General features: G+C 40.1%; 2 protein-coding genes across 2 annotated transcripts; both read left to right on the top strand.

The window, feature by feature from the left end:
• Positions 1-6,273: 6,273 nt before the first annotated feature.
• LOC307036989 (uncharacterized protein) lies at positions 6,274-11,037 on the top strand. Its single transcript, XM_079677684.1, has 5 exons — positions 6,274-7,441; positions 8,183-8,764; positions 8,873-9,016; positions 9,656-9,911; positions 10,038-11,037. The coding sequence occupies exons 1-5, from the start codon at positions 6,692-6,694 to the stop codon at positions 10,697-10,699; spliced, it is 2,394 nt and encodes a 797-aa protein (XP_079533810.1). The 5' UTR covers positions 6,274-6,691; the 3' UTR covers positions 10,700-11,037.
• Positions 11,038-11,540: 503 nt separating this feature from the next.
• On the top strand, positions 11,541-16,259 carry LOC307036990 (uncharacterized protein). Its single transcript, XM_079677685.1, has 4 exons — positions 11,541-12,365; positions 12,640-12,795; positions 13,423-13,515; positions 13,791-16,259. The coding sequence occupies exons 1-4, from the start codon at positions 12,228-12,230 to the stop codon at positions 14,106-14,108; spliced, it is 705 nt and encodes a 234-aa protein (XP_079533811.1). The 5' UTR covers positions 11,541-12,227; the 3' UTR covers positions 14,109-16,259.
• The last annotated feature ends 267 nt before the right edge of the window (positions 16,260-16,526 follow it).

The raw sequence follows: 16,526 nt of genomic DNA, 5'->3' as shown, positions 1-16,526 counted from the left end.
TAGTATTTTTTATTACAGACTGTTAATTGTACAGGGAACCACTGTAATTCTTCATGGCACAACTTTTATTTGTAAGGCATATTACGGGAATTTATATTACAGACTGTTAACTGCACAGTGAAACACAGTCTAATTTAATGGCAAAAACTTTATTTAGACGGTATTCATAGAGTATTTTCATGTTCATTTTATGGCAAAAAGGTGTTTCTTTCAGTAGTAAAAACCTGTATTTATATGTTAAAATATGGAATAAAACTCAAACATTAACCGTAAAGTCAGCAGTACTGATATCCTTTTACCATAATCGTAAATAAAGTTCTACCGTATTTTTTACGGTAAAGTTCTGGCAACCGCAGCTGCCAGTTTTTTACCGTAAAAATAACATATTTCTTTTTACAGTGTTCCTCTGTTCTCAAACTCAATTTCATCACGGGCCACAAAGGGCCGGTTGTAACTATATACATATATATATATAAAATAATGTATTATATTACATTATTGCCTCTGAATTGGAGTATTATCCGATAGGATAATAACTTAGTAACCAACTACGTCTGAAAGCAGAACTCTAGGGCAAATCATTGCAAGTCTCTTCAGTGCGCATGTCTCAAAACCAGATGCATTGTGGGACATGTAGTTTATGGGCCACCTGCTTCTGTAAAGTAAATGTAACCGTATAATAAACGTATTATATTCTTTCAGAGTTCTTGCGGGGCCACATAAAATGAAGTTGCGGGCCGGATTTGGCCCCCAGGCCTTGAGTTTGACACCCCTGCTCTACACCCAGTGAACGTTTTTTCTTGACTGCTGGTGACACAATCTGTGCTGAATGCTCACGCATACTGCCTGAGAAGCCAGATACACTCAAAAAAAGGACTTTGGCTGGCTGTTAAATCAAATAAAATGTAACATGTATAGTCAACGTAATAATTTCATGTTTCCAAGATGAACGTGATGAAAACATGTATGGTTTGCATGAATCGCAACAACTTCACATTTATTAGATTCATTCATGTTGAGATAAACTGAGACAAAGGGATTAGGTCATATATGATTCCCACTCCAGAGCAGAAGGTGGCGCTATAACCACCAATAAACTGGATACCAACTAATGTAAAAGAGACAAAAATCTATCTACTTTTAAATGTTCACGGTTGTAAAGATGTGAAACGACAAACACGGCTTGAACAATAAGGCATGCTACATTCTTGACAGCTCCTTGACACTTCCATGGATGTATTAAGAGAACTCTGCCAGACTCTGCCATTGTATTAGTTTTGACCGCGATCTGGCGGGAAAGTTTTTTCCCTACATCCTGTGTGCACTCTCGATATTTGGGCGTAACCGTAAACTTAACCATCATCATCGCGAGAGAGGATCGTTGAGACAAGCAAGACCGTTGGCGAAAGTTGGAGGAGGTAAGCAGAAAACATTGTCATCTAACTGCCAAGCTGTTAATAAATGTCATCAACTGCTAGTCCATCAGCGATATTGTGGTAACGTTGATAGTTAATTTGTTATTTAGTGTTATTTTGTATCTCACTTAAAAAGCCGAATGAGCCGATGAACATGCTAAAGCTAACGTCGTTAACTAGCTCGTCTGTAACTGCCAGTTAGGGAGATGGTTAAAATATAGGATATCAGGATTGAAAACTAAATGACGGTAGCATTACCCTGGGAAAGTTAAACGAAAAGTGTGCTACCCCAGGCGCTTATAGGTCAGTAATATCAGCCCCTTTTACAAAGGAATGTTGCGCTGTTATTCGGCTACGTCACGTAAATTAGCTGTCAAGCTAGCTGCCATGCGGAGCTGACTGCCACTGTGGTTTTCGCTCGGCAGTTAATTTTACGTGACGGTTGCCGCTCTGCCAGTGTCGGTAGTCGCACTCTCCGTCTCTCCGCTAGCTCTCCCTGCTCAGCATATAGTTATGTTCGGCTCTGTGTCACTGCACCCCCGGGCCAGTAACATACATGCTGCCTACACTGCAGTGACAAAGAGCCGGCTGAAAATCGGCAACGTTTCCTTAATATTCCTCGATTTTAAATATTGATGTCCACGCATTTTCAGTTATAATGTTGTCAGGCACTTAATAATAATACGTGTGCATGTCAGTGGCAAAAACAAGCATTTCAACTTTGAGTAATATAGGATAATGTAACAATTCAGTAGGTACCGAGCCCCGGTATTAATCAAAGGAGTCCCGGGAATTAATTATTAAAGACTCTGGTACCGTTAAGCTCCAATGTTATCAGTCTTTGTATCGGTACTGGAGACATTTAAAACATATGTCATATATGTATTACGCTACACAAACATTATATTGCAGTTTTAGTTTCGCTAACTCTGTTTTTAATACGCAAAAAGACTGCAAAATGCGATCTTTCCAATCCAGCGCCTGTGTGCGAGGGGGCGGGGCAGTTTACAGACGCAGCTGCTACATGCAGTACACACACACACACACACACACACACACACACACGGCAGAGAGCCATTTGTCTAAACATCTTGCAAAAGTACACCACACTCAGACAGAAATGCACCGTTTTCGACTTTTTTTTTTAGTAGCTCTATAGCCCGAGTAACGTTTCCACGTCAGGTATTATGTAAGCAAGCAGCAACACACAGAGTTAACATAATTATACAAACATGGGTTAATGATTAGAGGTAACTGAGTTATTTATTTTGTTAAAGTTTCAGCTATAAAACAACCATGGTGCTGTTTCTTTTGATGTGAAATATTATTTATATATTTTTAAATAAAAAGCAATGTTAATTCTGTTTACAGTTCTGTCATCACATTATTTAATGTGATTTGTTAATTCAGTTTTAAAGCTTAGCACTTAGGCTGGATCCATGTCTTTTTTAAATTGAAGAACTCTGTTGAATTGGTTTGGATATGACTAAGTAATTTGTCAACTTCTGTCTGATAAGAGGACTGATAAGGTTCGGTGTAAAAAAAGCAGATGTCATGATGAGTCTTAATTTACAGCAATATTGCGAGTTCTCTGTGTAACTTAAATTTCATTTATGTTGATTGGTCTCTCTCAATTTTTCACAGCAATTTGTGAATGCAAAAGTTCCTGTGGCTGCTGTCCGGTTGCAAGAGTGTCCTGTCTAACCGTCTAACTGTGTCTGCAATCCAACTTCATCAGTGACTGCAGGTAAAAGGTGTCATCTGCCATTCTCAAGTTCAAGATTGAAATGTTTTTTAAACATTTTTGCTGGTGATTTTGTTTTGGTGGGCAAATGTGGAGGTGTAAGGAGTGTAGTGAATCTCTTTCTGTTAGATATGAGTTACTAAAGCATTTTAGACTACAGCACCGGCATAGGCAACGCTATCCATGCCCACACATAAACTGCCCATGTACATTTAAGACATGGAATGCTTTGCACATTCATTTAAATAGAACCCATCCCAAACAAAACTCTCAGGAGCAGCTGGAATTGTCAATATTCAGTTGTCATTTGTGCACTTCGAGCGATCTTCCTACGGAGAGGGATTATTTTGTACACATTGGAACTCATTTTAAGAGTCATGAGACTGTTCCTTGTATGTTTGTGGGTTGCAGTTTTGAAACAAATATATACGCAACATTTCACTCTCACAAAAACAGGAAACACAAACCGCATACGTTGAAAGATTTCAAGCCTGGTGTAGTTAGAACCACTCTAGTTGCACAAGAATCCTCTGATAATCCTGAAGAATACGCACATAATCAAGATGACTCTGCAGTTGAAGTACACAGTGCTTGTTCAAGTAGTGATGTGGATGTAACTCGAACTCTTCCAAAGTAATTGAGAAAAACTTTGCTGCATCGTTGCTCAAGTTAGAGCATTTTGCACATGTGCCAGGTACAAAAATTGATGAGTTTTTGGAAGAACTGCTTTACTTAAGTTCAGCAATGTTGCCCCTCTCCATTAACATTCTTGAAGGTGTATTTTAGAAACATAGTCCCACAACTGATTAGTCTGTGATAACAGAAGTAGCCACTGCTCTCTGCGCATCAAACCCCTTGCTCAAAGCCATAGGGAAAAAGGTGGTCCCCTAAGGAAATCTTATCTCCGCAATCAGTATTACAAAGACAGCTTTAATGTTGTAGAACCCATTGAGTACATACTCAATGCCAAGGAAAAAAGGAGTTTTCAGTATGTGCTTGTACTCAAGTCTTTGCAGCAGCTCTTTCAGAGGAAATATTTTGTAGACAAGGTAGTTGAAAACCACAGAGTGCAGCAGAGTAATAGGGGGACTGGTTAACAACAGATTTACAAATCTTCCCAGGATGGTTCACACTTCAAGGAAAACGGTTTTCTATCAGGGGATGACTTAAGAATTTTGTTGACTATATACATAGATGACTTTGAGATTTGCAATCCTCTGGGTACTTCTCGCAAGAAGCATAAGCTTTGTGGAATCAACTGGACTTTGAGTAATTTGCCTCCAGGCTCACATTCATCACTATCCTCGATTTACCTGGCGGTCTTGTGTAAAACTGATGATGGAAAGAAGTATGGTTATGACCGTGTCTTACATCCTCTTCTTGAAGATATGATAACTCTAGAACAAGTTGGTGTTTTCATTCCATTGCTTGGCAGATGTCTCAAAGGCACCATTCAGGTTGTTGCGGCAGACAACCTGGGAGCTCACAGTATAGCTGGTTTCAATGAGAGCTTTTCTGGTGGATATATCTGCCGATTTAGCAACAAGTACAGACATTCAAACAAAAGAGGTAAAGTCAGGTGCATTCAGTCTAAGGACAAAAGAACTCCATGACTCATGTGAAATCAGCGCAGGAGAATGGGGCAAGCTGTTTTGGGGTGAAAAGACATTGTTCCATCACTCAATCTCTTGACCACTTCAGTATTGCCACGGGTTATCCTCCAGATATTATGCATGATATTTTTGAGGGGTTAGTGCCAGTAGAGCTTGCACGTTGTTTGGCATTGCTGATATCTAAGAAATATTTCAATCTTGAAACCCTCAACAAATCTATCCTCCAGTTCCCTTATAAGTGGGCAGACAAAACAAACAGGCCACATGTGATCCCACACACATTTTCTAAAAGAAAAACAATAGGTGGGAATGCCCATGAAAATTGGGCTCTGTTGAGACTACTCCCATTCAGAATTGGGGCATCTGGTGCCTGAGGGTGAAATTGCATGGCAAATATTGTTAGACTTAAAAGACATTGCAGAGCTTGTGGTTGCGCCAACACAAACAGATGAGTCAATTGCCTATCTTGGAGCAAGATTTCAGAGCACAGACAAAAGTACCAAGAACTCTTCCCTGATGTGCGACTGCTACCAAAGCATCATTATCTGGAGCACTATCCACAACTGATCAGGATGTTTGGTCCTCTTGTGGGCCTATGGACCACGCGTTTTGAGGCCAAGCACAGTTTTTTTAACCGGTTGCGCGACACACCAATTCCTTTAAAAATGTGCCCCTCTCGCTAGCTACTAAGCATCAGCTAATGATTTCCTATCAACTGGTATCATCCAGTTTTGATGAAGCTGCCCTGGAAATCACAAAGGTCTCAACAGTGCCTTTGGATGTATTGAAACAAGAAATAGCTCAGCCAGAACTTCCCTGGTACAACTGAAGTTCACTTAACAAAGTATGTCAAGCAAAGGGGTAACATTCAGAAATGGGATGATAGTTGCTAATGGGTCTACAAGTGGACTGCCTGACTTTGGAGAGATTCTTCAGATTTGCATTGTACAGGAGAGACTATGTTTCATGGTGAGAAGGCTTTATGGGTGGTATAGGGAGCATTTCAGAGCCTTTGAGCTGAGTCCAGCAAGAGAAACTGTTTTGATTGAGCTTGAGGAACTGGCAGATGACTATCCTTTGGCAGACTACTTTGTTGGACCTCTCAGAATGGTGACATTAAAAAGACACATAGACATATGAGGTAACCGACAGATTTAACGTTGAATGGTTATTTTGTCCTCTCATTGCTCTGTTGAAATTAAGATTAACCCTTGTGCATCCCTTGAAAAAAAGGTTCTGTGTAACATGTAGGCTAATTTTATCATCCCTCTTTCACAGACGGCCGTGGCATGGCTACTCCAGTGAAGCTCAGAATCATTTTAGGAGAACACAGTTCCCAGAGATTGATCCTTCCAGACGGGATTCCAGAGTCTGTCACTGAACTCACACAGCAAATTAAGAGGCAGTGTGGAATAGAAGGGGAATTCAGGCTCCAATTCACAGATGCTGAGTTTGGGAATGAATTCACCAACTTGCTGTCAACATCAGATGTCCAGGACAGAACAGGGTGTCCGCGCGGTAGTAAAAGGTAGTAAAAGGTAGTAAAAAGAATCTACCCAAATTAAGGCCCTTGAAAGGTAGTAAAAGGTAACAAACGCAATTTGACTTGGTAGTAATTTTTTTAAAACTCTGCCTCAATATATAATGAGTTTCCATTGTTTGCTTATTATTTGTGTCTGCATGTTTGAATTTCATCTAGCCTACGTAGTTTAAAAATATATACGGTGCTAACAGGACCTGAGTGAGGCGTAGTTGATAGCAATGACGTAGAGGTAACCTGTGTGGACTTCATAGCCTATCAGCGACGCTTACAACATTTTCCGCCTTTTTCCAACAATTGACGTTAGCAGAGCCGCCTTTTGCCACAGTTGCAGTCTACTTTTTCTGATGTTAGCAAATTCGAGCAAATTTAGTGTGAAATGGGGAAGTGCAAGTTTTCGCAATTATGGGTTGATGACCCCTTATATAAAGACTGGCTTAAACCCGTCATAGGAAATGACCGTGAAGCATTTTGCAGTGTCTGCAAAAAAACTATAAATGTTACCTGGAACGGCATTACTGCTATCAAGTCCCACAGTGGATCGGCTATACACCAGCAGCGGCTTCGGGTGAGGGGGGGACAGCTGCCGATTTCGTTGTTTTGCGATGCTAGCAGCAGCACCACACAGATCGCGGCAGATCATGCCAACTTATCAGCAACAGTCGCACCACCTCGGCAGCAAACCAGTGCCACCAGCACCACCACGGCTGCGATAGCCAAACAGCAGACGTTACCGCCACAAACATCAGCCCTCAGGGCTGAGGTTCTCTGGTGCCTGAACACAGCAGCTAACCATCATTCATTCAATTCGAATGAGGGCATTGGGGAATTGTTCGAAAACATGTTCACTGACTCCGACATAGCCAAAAGTTTTGTTTGTGGCAAAGATAAGACATCGTATATCCTTGGATTTGGCATTGCTCCACATTTTAAGAAGCTTCTTATAAATAGCATCAATGCTTCTGGGCCATATGTTGTCATGTTTGACGAGTCTCTGAACCAGTCCGCCAAGAAGAAGCAAATGGATATTCACGTTCGGTTCTGGAGAGATGACCGCGTGACGTCTTCATATTTTGGGTCACAGTTTCTTGGACATGCAAGGGCTGAAGACTTGCTGCAAAGCATTAAAGTGAGTTGATATTTTCTTGTTTGTTCTTTCTTATTGTCGTTATATGCCCATTTGAAAATGTTTATGTCATAGTTAGCCTAAGCTTTAGCCTACACGACGTGTGTGTCGGGTGTGTTTTGTGACCCTGCAAGGCGATATCAGTCGCTTTGCGCTCAATGCTATTTTGAGAAAATCCACGGTAAACAAACATCCGGGTTAAAATGTTGAATTTCATGTTTTCGCATAATTTGACAGTATACAGTCTACATATCATTTCATATCGTGGACAAATCACGGAAAAACATACGTTTTGACTGTTAAGCCCGGTGAAGATGCAACACATTAGCAGTCATACCATTTGTCAACGCCGCTTAAAAAGGTGATTTTCTCCTCTTCTAGCATTATCATGACAGGAGAACCATGCCACTTTGGATACAGTTATCTTAACGATTGTTCTAGCAATAGCCTCAATATACATATCGTTGGAAAGCTTAGTTTATGGCCGTTCATATGAGAACAATAACTTAGTTTTGTACATTTTACCAAAGCGACTGGTTTCGCCTTGCAGGGTCACATTTTGATGAAGGATTTGGTTAATATTTCTGAAAGATGCATACTGGTACTACAAAGGGGGAAACACGTTTGACTTATACTTACTGGCACTGTATTTACTGTCTATCTATTGTCTATTTTATGAATAACCAAAAACCACAGGACAGATTAAAATTTTCAATAAACTTTGTTTTTTGTGACAATTCACAGGAATGTGTTGCACAACTCAACTTGAGACACCTGCTGTCTGTCAGTATGGATGGCCCAAATGTCAACTTCAAGCTGCTGAAGCTCCTTCAGAACGAACATTCAGAGCTTCATGGGGATGCACAACTCATCAGTGTTGGCAGTTGTGGCTTGCACACCCTCCACAATGCCATGAAGGCAGGATTCGCAACATGGCAGGTAGACAAACTGTTGCGAGCTATGCACTACATCTTCCACAATGTTCCTGCCCGTAGAGAAGATTACACCGCCACCACAGGATCTTCTACCTTTCCCCGATCTTTCTGTGGCCACAGATGGGTGGAAAATGTCCCTGTGGCTGAGAGAGCTGTCGACATTTGGCCTGTGCTTTTAACATATGTTGATGCTGTTCAGAAGAAAAAGGTGACAAACCCAAACACGGCGTCATATGATATCATTTTGGCAGCACGGGATGATAATTTGATAATTCCAAAGCTCCAGTTCTTCTTGTCAGTTGCACGAAGCTTCAACCCCTTCCTGACCAAATATCAGACCGACGAGCCTGTGCTGCCCTTTTTTGCTAAAGATCTGAAAGAACTCCTGATGGTAAGAAATGTAATTCCTGTAGAGTAACTGTCTTTATTTGAATGTGATTAAACTGTATCAGTTGACAGGTGTGACTTGATTGCTAACAGTTTTTGTTGTTCTTTTAAGGCTTTACTGCGGCGATTTGTTAAAAGGGAACTTATACAGGACCGAAGCCCACTGCAACTTATCACAATCCAGGTGTCTGAGGAGAAGAACTGGGTGGCTCTGAAAAATGTGGACATCGGCCTGGGTGCTGAATCTGCCATCAAGGTAATTACTGCAGATACTTTCAATGTCATACATGAAATGTGCTGTCGGCACAAATAAATAGTTACTTCGAACTATTAGGGTAGAAAATGAATGAGTAACATTGGGCATTATTTAACCACCTCTGTGGTAAGCAATATAGCTATCGTAATTGTGTGGTTGTTAATGGTTATCTTTCAAACTTCAGTGGTCTTCACCACCAGGCCTTTGGCATTGAGGCTTAAACTGAACCACAGCCATGAGGATATACCAAACCTCTTTCTCACTCTGGTTAAATTGTTAGGATTGTTTTAAATGTGTAACTTGTCATAGTTTAATTTCCAATCATAGCAGTGAATGTTTATGCATCCTGAACTCATCCTGAACTATACTCACATATCCCATCACTCCCCCACCCACCCACCCACACACACAAACACACCCACACCCACACACACACACACACACACACACACACACACACACACACACACACACACACACACACACACACACACACACACACACACACACACACACACACACACACACACCCAGAGAGCAGACAACCAACATCTTTTCCCCACAGGTTTTACACAAGTATCTCTATATATGTGACAAATAAATATCCTTGTATGAACATTAATGTTCTCTATTTGTTAGGCCCTTCAGAGCAAACCAGGAGGCAAGATAGGGGAGCTCTCTCTGCTAACCTTCAGGAAAGAATGTTTGCAGTGCCTTGTTAAGGTTGTCATGAAATTGCAAGACAAATCCCCCCTAAAGGTTCCAATGGTTAGGCACATTGCATGCCTTGATCCCACACAAATCCACCAAGAACCGGAGTGGTGCATCAAGCAAATGAAGAGTGTAGTGCAGACATTCCTTCAGGGAAAGAGATTGACAGGTGGCATTCCAGCTGGTAAGAAAAAATACAGTATGTCTAGGGACAGGGAAGGTCATTCAAATGAAGGCCATGTTCTAAGGGTGTTCTACTTTGAAATGTACTTAAATGTCATTAATGATTATGTTTTTGTCAATATTGTAGGTGATGTTATCATTCAACAGTTCGAATCGTTGACCTCTGTGGAAGGACGGGATGAACGTTTCCTGGCTTTCAAGCCACTGAAGGACCGCCTTGATGTGTTCTTCTACACAACCCTCAGCAGGCCTTACCCTGACTTGCTGCAGTTTTGCCAGAGTCTCCTCCTTCTTTCCCATGGCCAAGCCACTGTGGAAAGAGGATTTTCAGTGAACAAAGAGGTGGAGACATGCAATCTCCATGACCGCACACTGGAATCACTGAGACTAGTTTGTGACAGGATCAACAGTTGTGGTGGTGTTTTGAAAGTGCCCCTCACAAAGGAGCTCCTTGCCTCTGCCTCATCAGCTAGATCCCAGTACAGACTGTACCTTGACAGTGAAAAGAAAAAGAGAGAGAGTGCTGCCCATGCTCTGAGGAGGAAGGCAGTGGGGGAGGAGCTTCTGGACCTCAGAAGACAGGAAGAGGTACTTCGCCGTGTTTGTCACTCACTGGAAAAGGACGCGGACAAGTTGGCCGAGCAGGCTGAGGGAAAGGCTGGGTCCAAAATGGCTGAACTGATAATCAAGTCCAATACCCTTCGCAGAAGGCAGAAAGAAAAAAAAGAAGAGCTCTGCAAATTGGAGAAAATAATTGAAGATAAGTCCTCACAACTGAGACTTCTGTGACTGTACACCCCTCACAGTTATTGTTTTAAATGTTTCTCTTAGATACAATGTAGATTGCAACAACTGCACACAGGCACACCCACAGACGAATGCAGGCACACGCACACACAAACACACACACACGTACACCCCTACAGTTATTGTTTTAAATGATTCACTTAGATACAATGTAGATTGCAACAACAACAACATCCATACAAAGGCGCACCCACAGACATGTGCATACATGCACTCCTCACACACGTTATTGTGTTTAAATATGGTGAATGTTATATTGAAGCAGATCTTTGAAAGCTGTAGTCCTCAGAGCATATTGTTCATTAAAGTTATTTATTTGATTGATTTTCAATTTTTTTCATTAATACGCATTATTAATACGCACCAGTAACTGCTTAAGTGTGTGTGTGTGTGTGTGTGTGTGTGTGTGTGTGTGTGTGTGTGTGTGTGTGTGTGTGTGTGTGTGTGTGTGTGTGAGAATGCGTGTTTGTGAGAGAATGCGTGTTTGTGAGTAAGTGTGTGTGATGTGACACTTTATTATTAATATTTATGGTTGTTAAGTGATATGTGTTTAAGAAGTGTCAAGGTTATTACTCACTTTATTAGGGCTAAGGGTCAACTCAACACTACAAAAAAAAACACAATTGACAATGACAATACTTAATGATCACAATTAAACATTAGTGTACCTGATATGTATGACGGGTGTGACAGTGTCACACTAATACCTTATAATTAGTAGTCCAAAAAGGGCTGCTGCTTGATGTCGTGTTGGTAGTAAAAAATATTGTGGAGGTAGTAAAAAAGGTAGTAAAAGGTAGTAAATTCATCTCTATGAATCCTGCAGATACCCTGCAGAAGTTCCATCAAGGTCATCTTTACATCAGTTGCACCTGCACAGCCTGTTGGCTCCCTGCCCCCTCCCTACTCAGCTGCTGCCACTTCCCGCTGTCTAAATGACTCCTCATCTCTCTCATCTGGAAGCTCCGTCAATACTGACATACTGTCTTCTCCTGAGTCCACGTCAAGATCATCTGGATGGCCCCCTGTCTTCATTGTGCCCCGGTTCTCTTACGACACTGAACTACAGCTGGACAGGGCCAACGCTACTTTCAAAACGGACGGAACATTGTTGAGTCCTGACAACAAACTTCAATCTGCCATTCTTGATGGCTTAGCTGAGAAGATTATAGAGTACAAAGTCTACCTCTCTGACAGTGAGTTTGAGGAGGTACCAAAAGCTCTTGTCTCATCACATCCATGTTTGAAAGAACCCGGTTCTTTCACTGGATATGGCGGATGGAAGACGAGCTTGAAATATAAACTTGCTAACTACCGAACAAAGCTTAGGCGGTTTGGATGCCCCGAAGTTGTAGTGAATGCCCTAAAACACAAACCTGATGGCAAATGCAGTCCTGGCTATGGTGAGAAAAAGCCGAAAAAAGCAGAGGTGAATTACTGCCCCACCTACCCATCCGGGGAAACAGCAGAGACGCTTGAAAAGTTAAGTGTGACCCTCCTCTCAGAAGTAATGCAAAGGAATAATGAGGACAAGGTGGCAACATTGATGGAAAAGACCTTTGCATGCAGAAGGCAAGAGGTTGTTCGGCAGGCACCAATGATAGCCGATTTCAAAACCAGGTGGCCGGCTCTCTTCAATGTGCGTGGGGTAAGTGAATGAATGTGTGAAGGAACGTCCCCTTTTTACTTTTATTGGGATATATATAGTAGACAATGAATGCTTACACAGTATGTATAAAAGACATATTGACAAATTCTGAATTTTGTATGTACAGTGGCATTTGTATGCAGGAATCATATAAATAAATACATGATTTATGCAATTGCATGTCTTAAACGGACTGAACTGCTAAATCAAACCTGTAAACAGTGACATCAAAATAGCCAATCTGAGTTTTGTGGGTTTTGTTTTTTTGTTGTAGGTGAATGAAGAATTTAAGAGAATCACAACAATTAATTTGCAATCCAAGTTCTTCTCTTCGCTGGATATTAACTCTACAAGCCTGATCGACGTGTATACCAAGAAAGGTGGAGTTCAAGGGAAGAAGATCAAAAGCATCATGCTTCCCATAACCCAGGTATGAAAACAATGTAAAGGTGACAAAGAAACTGTAGGAGCTGTACAAAGTCTAGGATGTTCCGTGAATAGCATAGCATCCGGAGCATTACGTTTTTGATATTTTTTTGACACTTAGCACCACATCCATTCCCCCAGTGGGGGTCATTGTATCAGAGTGAGCGGCATACTATTATGAAGGCCTAAAATAACGCACTACAAAGCTGTCCCTGACAGCAGTCTTTCATGGAAATGGCAGATGTTCCCCAATGGTCACTGAGTGTACTGTAGGGCTGCAGCTATCAATTATTTTAGTAATCGAGTAGTCTATCAATTATTCCATTGATTAATCGAGTAATTGGAAACAGAGTACCTTTTTAAAGCAAAAGTATTTCTTCAATAAAAAGCTATTTTAAATATTCAAAATAAGACAGGTCTCCTCAAATGAAAAATCAATTGTTTTCCTTTTTTATAAAAATGTATTGCTTAAATTGCATAGTATATTATCTGTCCAAACTAAACCCATTTAATTAAAGTGTAATATTACATTCAGGGTTTTAAAGAAAACATTTGTGAAACGGTGAAACCCAGTCTGCTTGTTGTTCTTAATGGGCTTTTTTATTGTATGTTTTCTGATCTGCATACTTAGACTGACAGCATTGACGTGAGATGCGAAAGCATCCTCAAAGGTCTTTGTGTCTACTTCAACGAAGATCCAGAGAAGCTGGTGAAGGAATACATGGTATGTTGATTTACCTTTTTTATCTTCACAAAGAGGAGGATGATCATAGTTGGAATGGATTGTGTTTCCTCTAAAACTAACCCTTAGGGCAATGTTGCCTTTAAATTTTGATGATGTTGGATGTGTTAATGCTTTTTGGAAACAGTGTTTTTTCTTTTTCTTTTTTTTCAATTTGGAAAACCCAAACTACATAAAGCTCGATATGACACATTATAGAAATGGGATGTAATGCACATCAGTGAAAATCACTCTCCTTCTTATTTGTTTTTTCACAGACCATTGACAACAGCAGTCAAACGGCAATGGCAGAGACGGTCTTCGGAATATTTGTCATTCGACACGAAGGTGCAGAGCCTGGGGATGACCCCGAGAACGTTGGGATCATTCTGGAGGGGGTCGAAGTGCTGGATGATTTAGGAAACGTATCTTTTGCGGTGGCGATGATGTTTGCTCTCGTGTATGCTCTAAACTTAAGCTACCCTCCAGAGCTGAAGTTTACATTTGAAGCACTGCAGAAAATAATGATGGAGTTAGATGGAAACAGACTATCCACAAAAGGACGAGTCCTCAAAACATTGCTTTCCCGCGCCTAATGTCACTGTTTGGGATCGCCTCATGTTCCAAACACGCAGCATCAGAGAATCGGTGACTCACCTTGACAGAAATGTTGATTATATGCAAGAAGTATAAAAGTAAGCATTCAAAGTTGGCTGTAGCATGGTTACGTGGACCTCACTGAGCAGAGGGCTGTGCGAGGAGGCAGATGTTACCATGTTGCCTTAATTGGTCTACTGTTGAAACATTTTAATATTTGGGAAGAAACTTAATTTTTTCAAGCATCTTTCAGTGTAAAGCATTGTTTACCTTTGCCTATTTTGGGAAATATATATTCACTGTTATATTTAATAACATCTGTCAGTGTAAAGCATTGTTTACCTTTGCCTATTTTGGGAAATATATATTCACTGTTATATTTAATTACATCTGTCAGCGTAAAGCATTGTCTACCTTTGCCTATTTTGTGAAATATATATTCACTGTTATATTTAATAACATCTGTCAGCGTAAAGCATTGTTTATCTTTGCCTATTTTATGAAATATATATTCTCTGTTATATTTAATAACATCTGTCAGCGTAAAGCATTGTTTATCTTTGCCTATTTTGTGTAATACAATTTTATTTCAACATCTCGCGTTTGTGTTATGTTTCCGCCCTTGAAGCTCACTAGACTGTAGACTGTTGAAATTCTGTTTCTGTTAGTTCACTCTAAACGTTTTAAATGTGTAAACACTCAAAAGTTATTCTTTGAATTAACTTGATTAAATCATGGACAGTATTTCCACATGATGAAATGGCTTTCTTTCCGCTTTAAGCAATTACGTTGACCCAATCCAAGTAAATTAAGTTGGGAACAAACCTTATAAATAAGTAGTATCAGTCCTAATAGATTACGTTGACCCAACCCAACTAAATTAAGTTGGTAACAAACCTTATAAATAAGTAGTATCAATCCTATTAGATTACGTTGACCCAACCCAAGTAAATTAAGTTGGTAACAAACCTTATAAATTAGTAGTATCAATCCTAATAGATTATGTTGACCCAACCCAAGTAAATCAAGTTGGACCAATGAAATTGCTTAATCTTGAAAGAAAGTGATTTAATCATGTGGAAATGTTGTCCATGATTTAATTACGTTCATTCAGAGTTATTTTTTTGAGTGTATGCTTGTTTTCCTCAACAAGAACTGTTTTTAAATGGTGGGGGGTTCCTTTAAAAGTTGGACTGTTGCTGTGTTGTAGCTTCAGTGGTTCTCAGGTTACAGTTACATAGCAGTGTATATAAACAGACTGATTAATGTGAGTATTACTTTAAACTAACCTGTGTAAAAGTTTCTCAAATAAATGTTGTTTTTTTGGTGGAAGAAGCATGTAAAAAAATGTGTCCCTTGCTCCTTTAACAATCGGATTCGAAAACTAGAATCGGAATCGTGGAAATTCAAACGATACCCAACCCTAGTCTCAGGGGATCTTAATATTTAAGAACCTATTAATGTGTTATACCAGATTAACGAGAATAATCACAGCTAACTGACGATACAAACCATTTTTACCAAAACAAAACACAAGTCTCATAAGAAGCATCTAAATTACTCCTGAGCGAAAAATGCTAACGCACTTTGGCACAGAACTCAATATAAAAGATACCCTTATTACATATCGTAGCTGCACATACAAGATAAAAGCTGAGGTTCCACAGATTATTTAGGTATATATATCATCACTGAGTGATCCAAACTCGCGACAGGGGAAGCAAACACAGACATGACAACACGTACCTTTACGGAGCTTTTACGGGAGATCGTCTCACCGTAGCTGTCAATCTGATCAAAAGACTTGTTCAATGGCATTAAAACGAGAAAAAACGTGGCTGAATCGGTTAATCCATAGGTTGATAATGTTTCTGAGTAATACTTTTTTTAATTTATAATCCATAATTCAATTTTTATGTAAAAATCGGAGAGTAAAAGTTAGCTGCTAATGGTAGCCACCAGAATTATCTCAGTTTACGGTCTTGGCTAAGCGGCAGTCTCACACACACACATTACCAAATAAGGAGTATGTGGGAGTTCCCCTCGATTCCATTGGCTCTGACGGTTAGAAAGAGATGTCAATCAGCAAAATCGAGCAAAGGGGGCCAGGTCAAATCCACCCAAATGACCCCAGACGTGTTTTTTTTTTGCTAAATCTCTCTGAAAAGGTCAAATTTCACATGTTTTGCATCAATCTTGATACAGGGTAATTATTATATATTGTAGTTTGGATTTCTAAAGCGTTTAGTCTACCATCCCATCATTCAAGGGTGGTTCACTGTAAGTAATTTTTTTTTTGGACAGACACAATAATTTACATTGTTTTACTGTGTTCAATCTGAATTTACTTTAAAATTAAAACATCTATATTGATTCTGACACTTCTACATCCAACTCACAGGTGTAACCTTGCTTTG

Source organism: Notothenia rossii, assembly GCF_949606895.1.
Source record: "Notothenia rossii genome assembly, chromosome: 4".
Taxonomy (NCBI): domain Eukaryota; kingdom Metazoa; phylum Chordata; class Actinopteri; order Perciformes; family Nototheniidae; genus Notothenia; species Notothenia rossii.
This window is presented reverse-complemented; position numbering and strand designations above follow the sequence as displayed.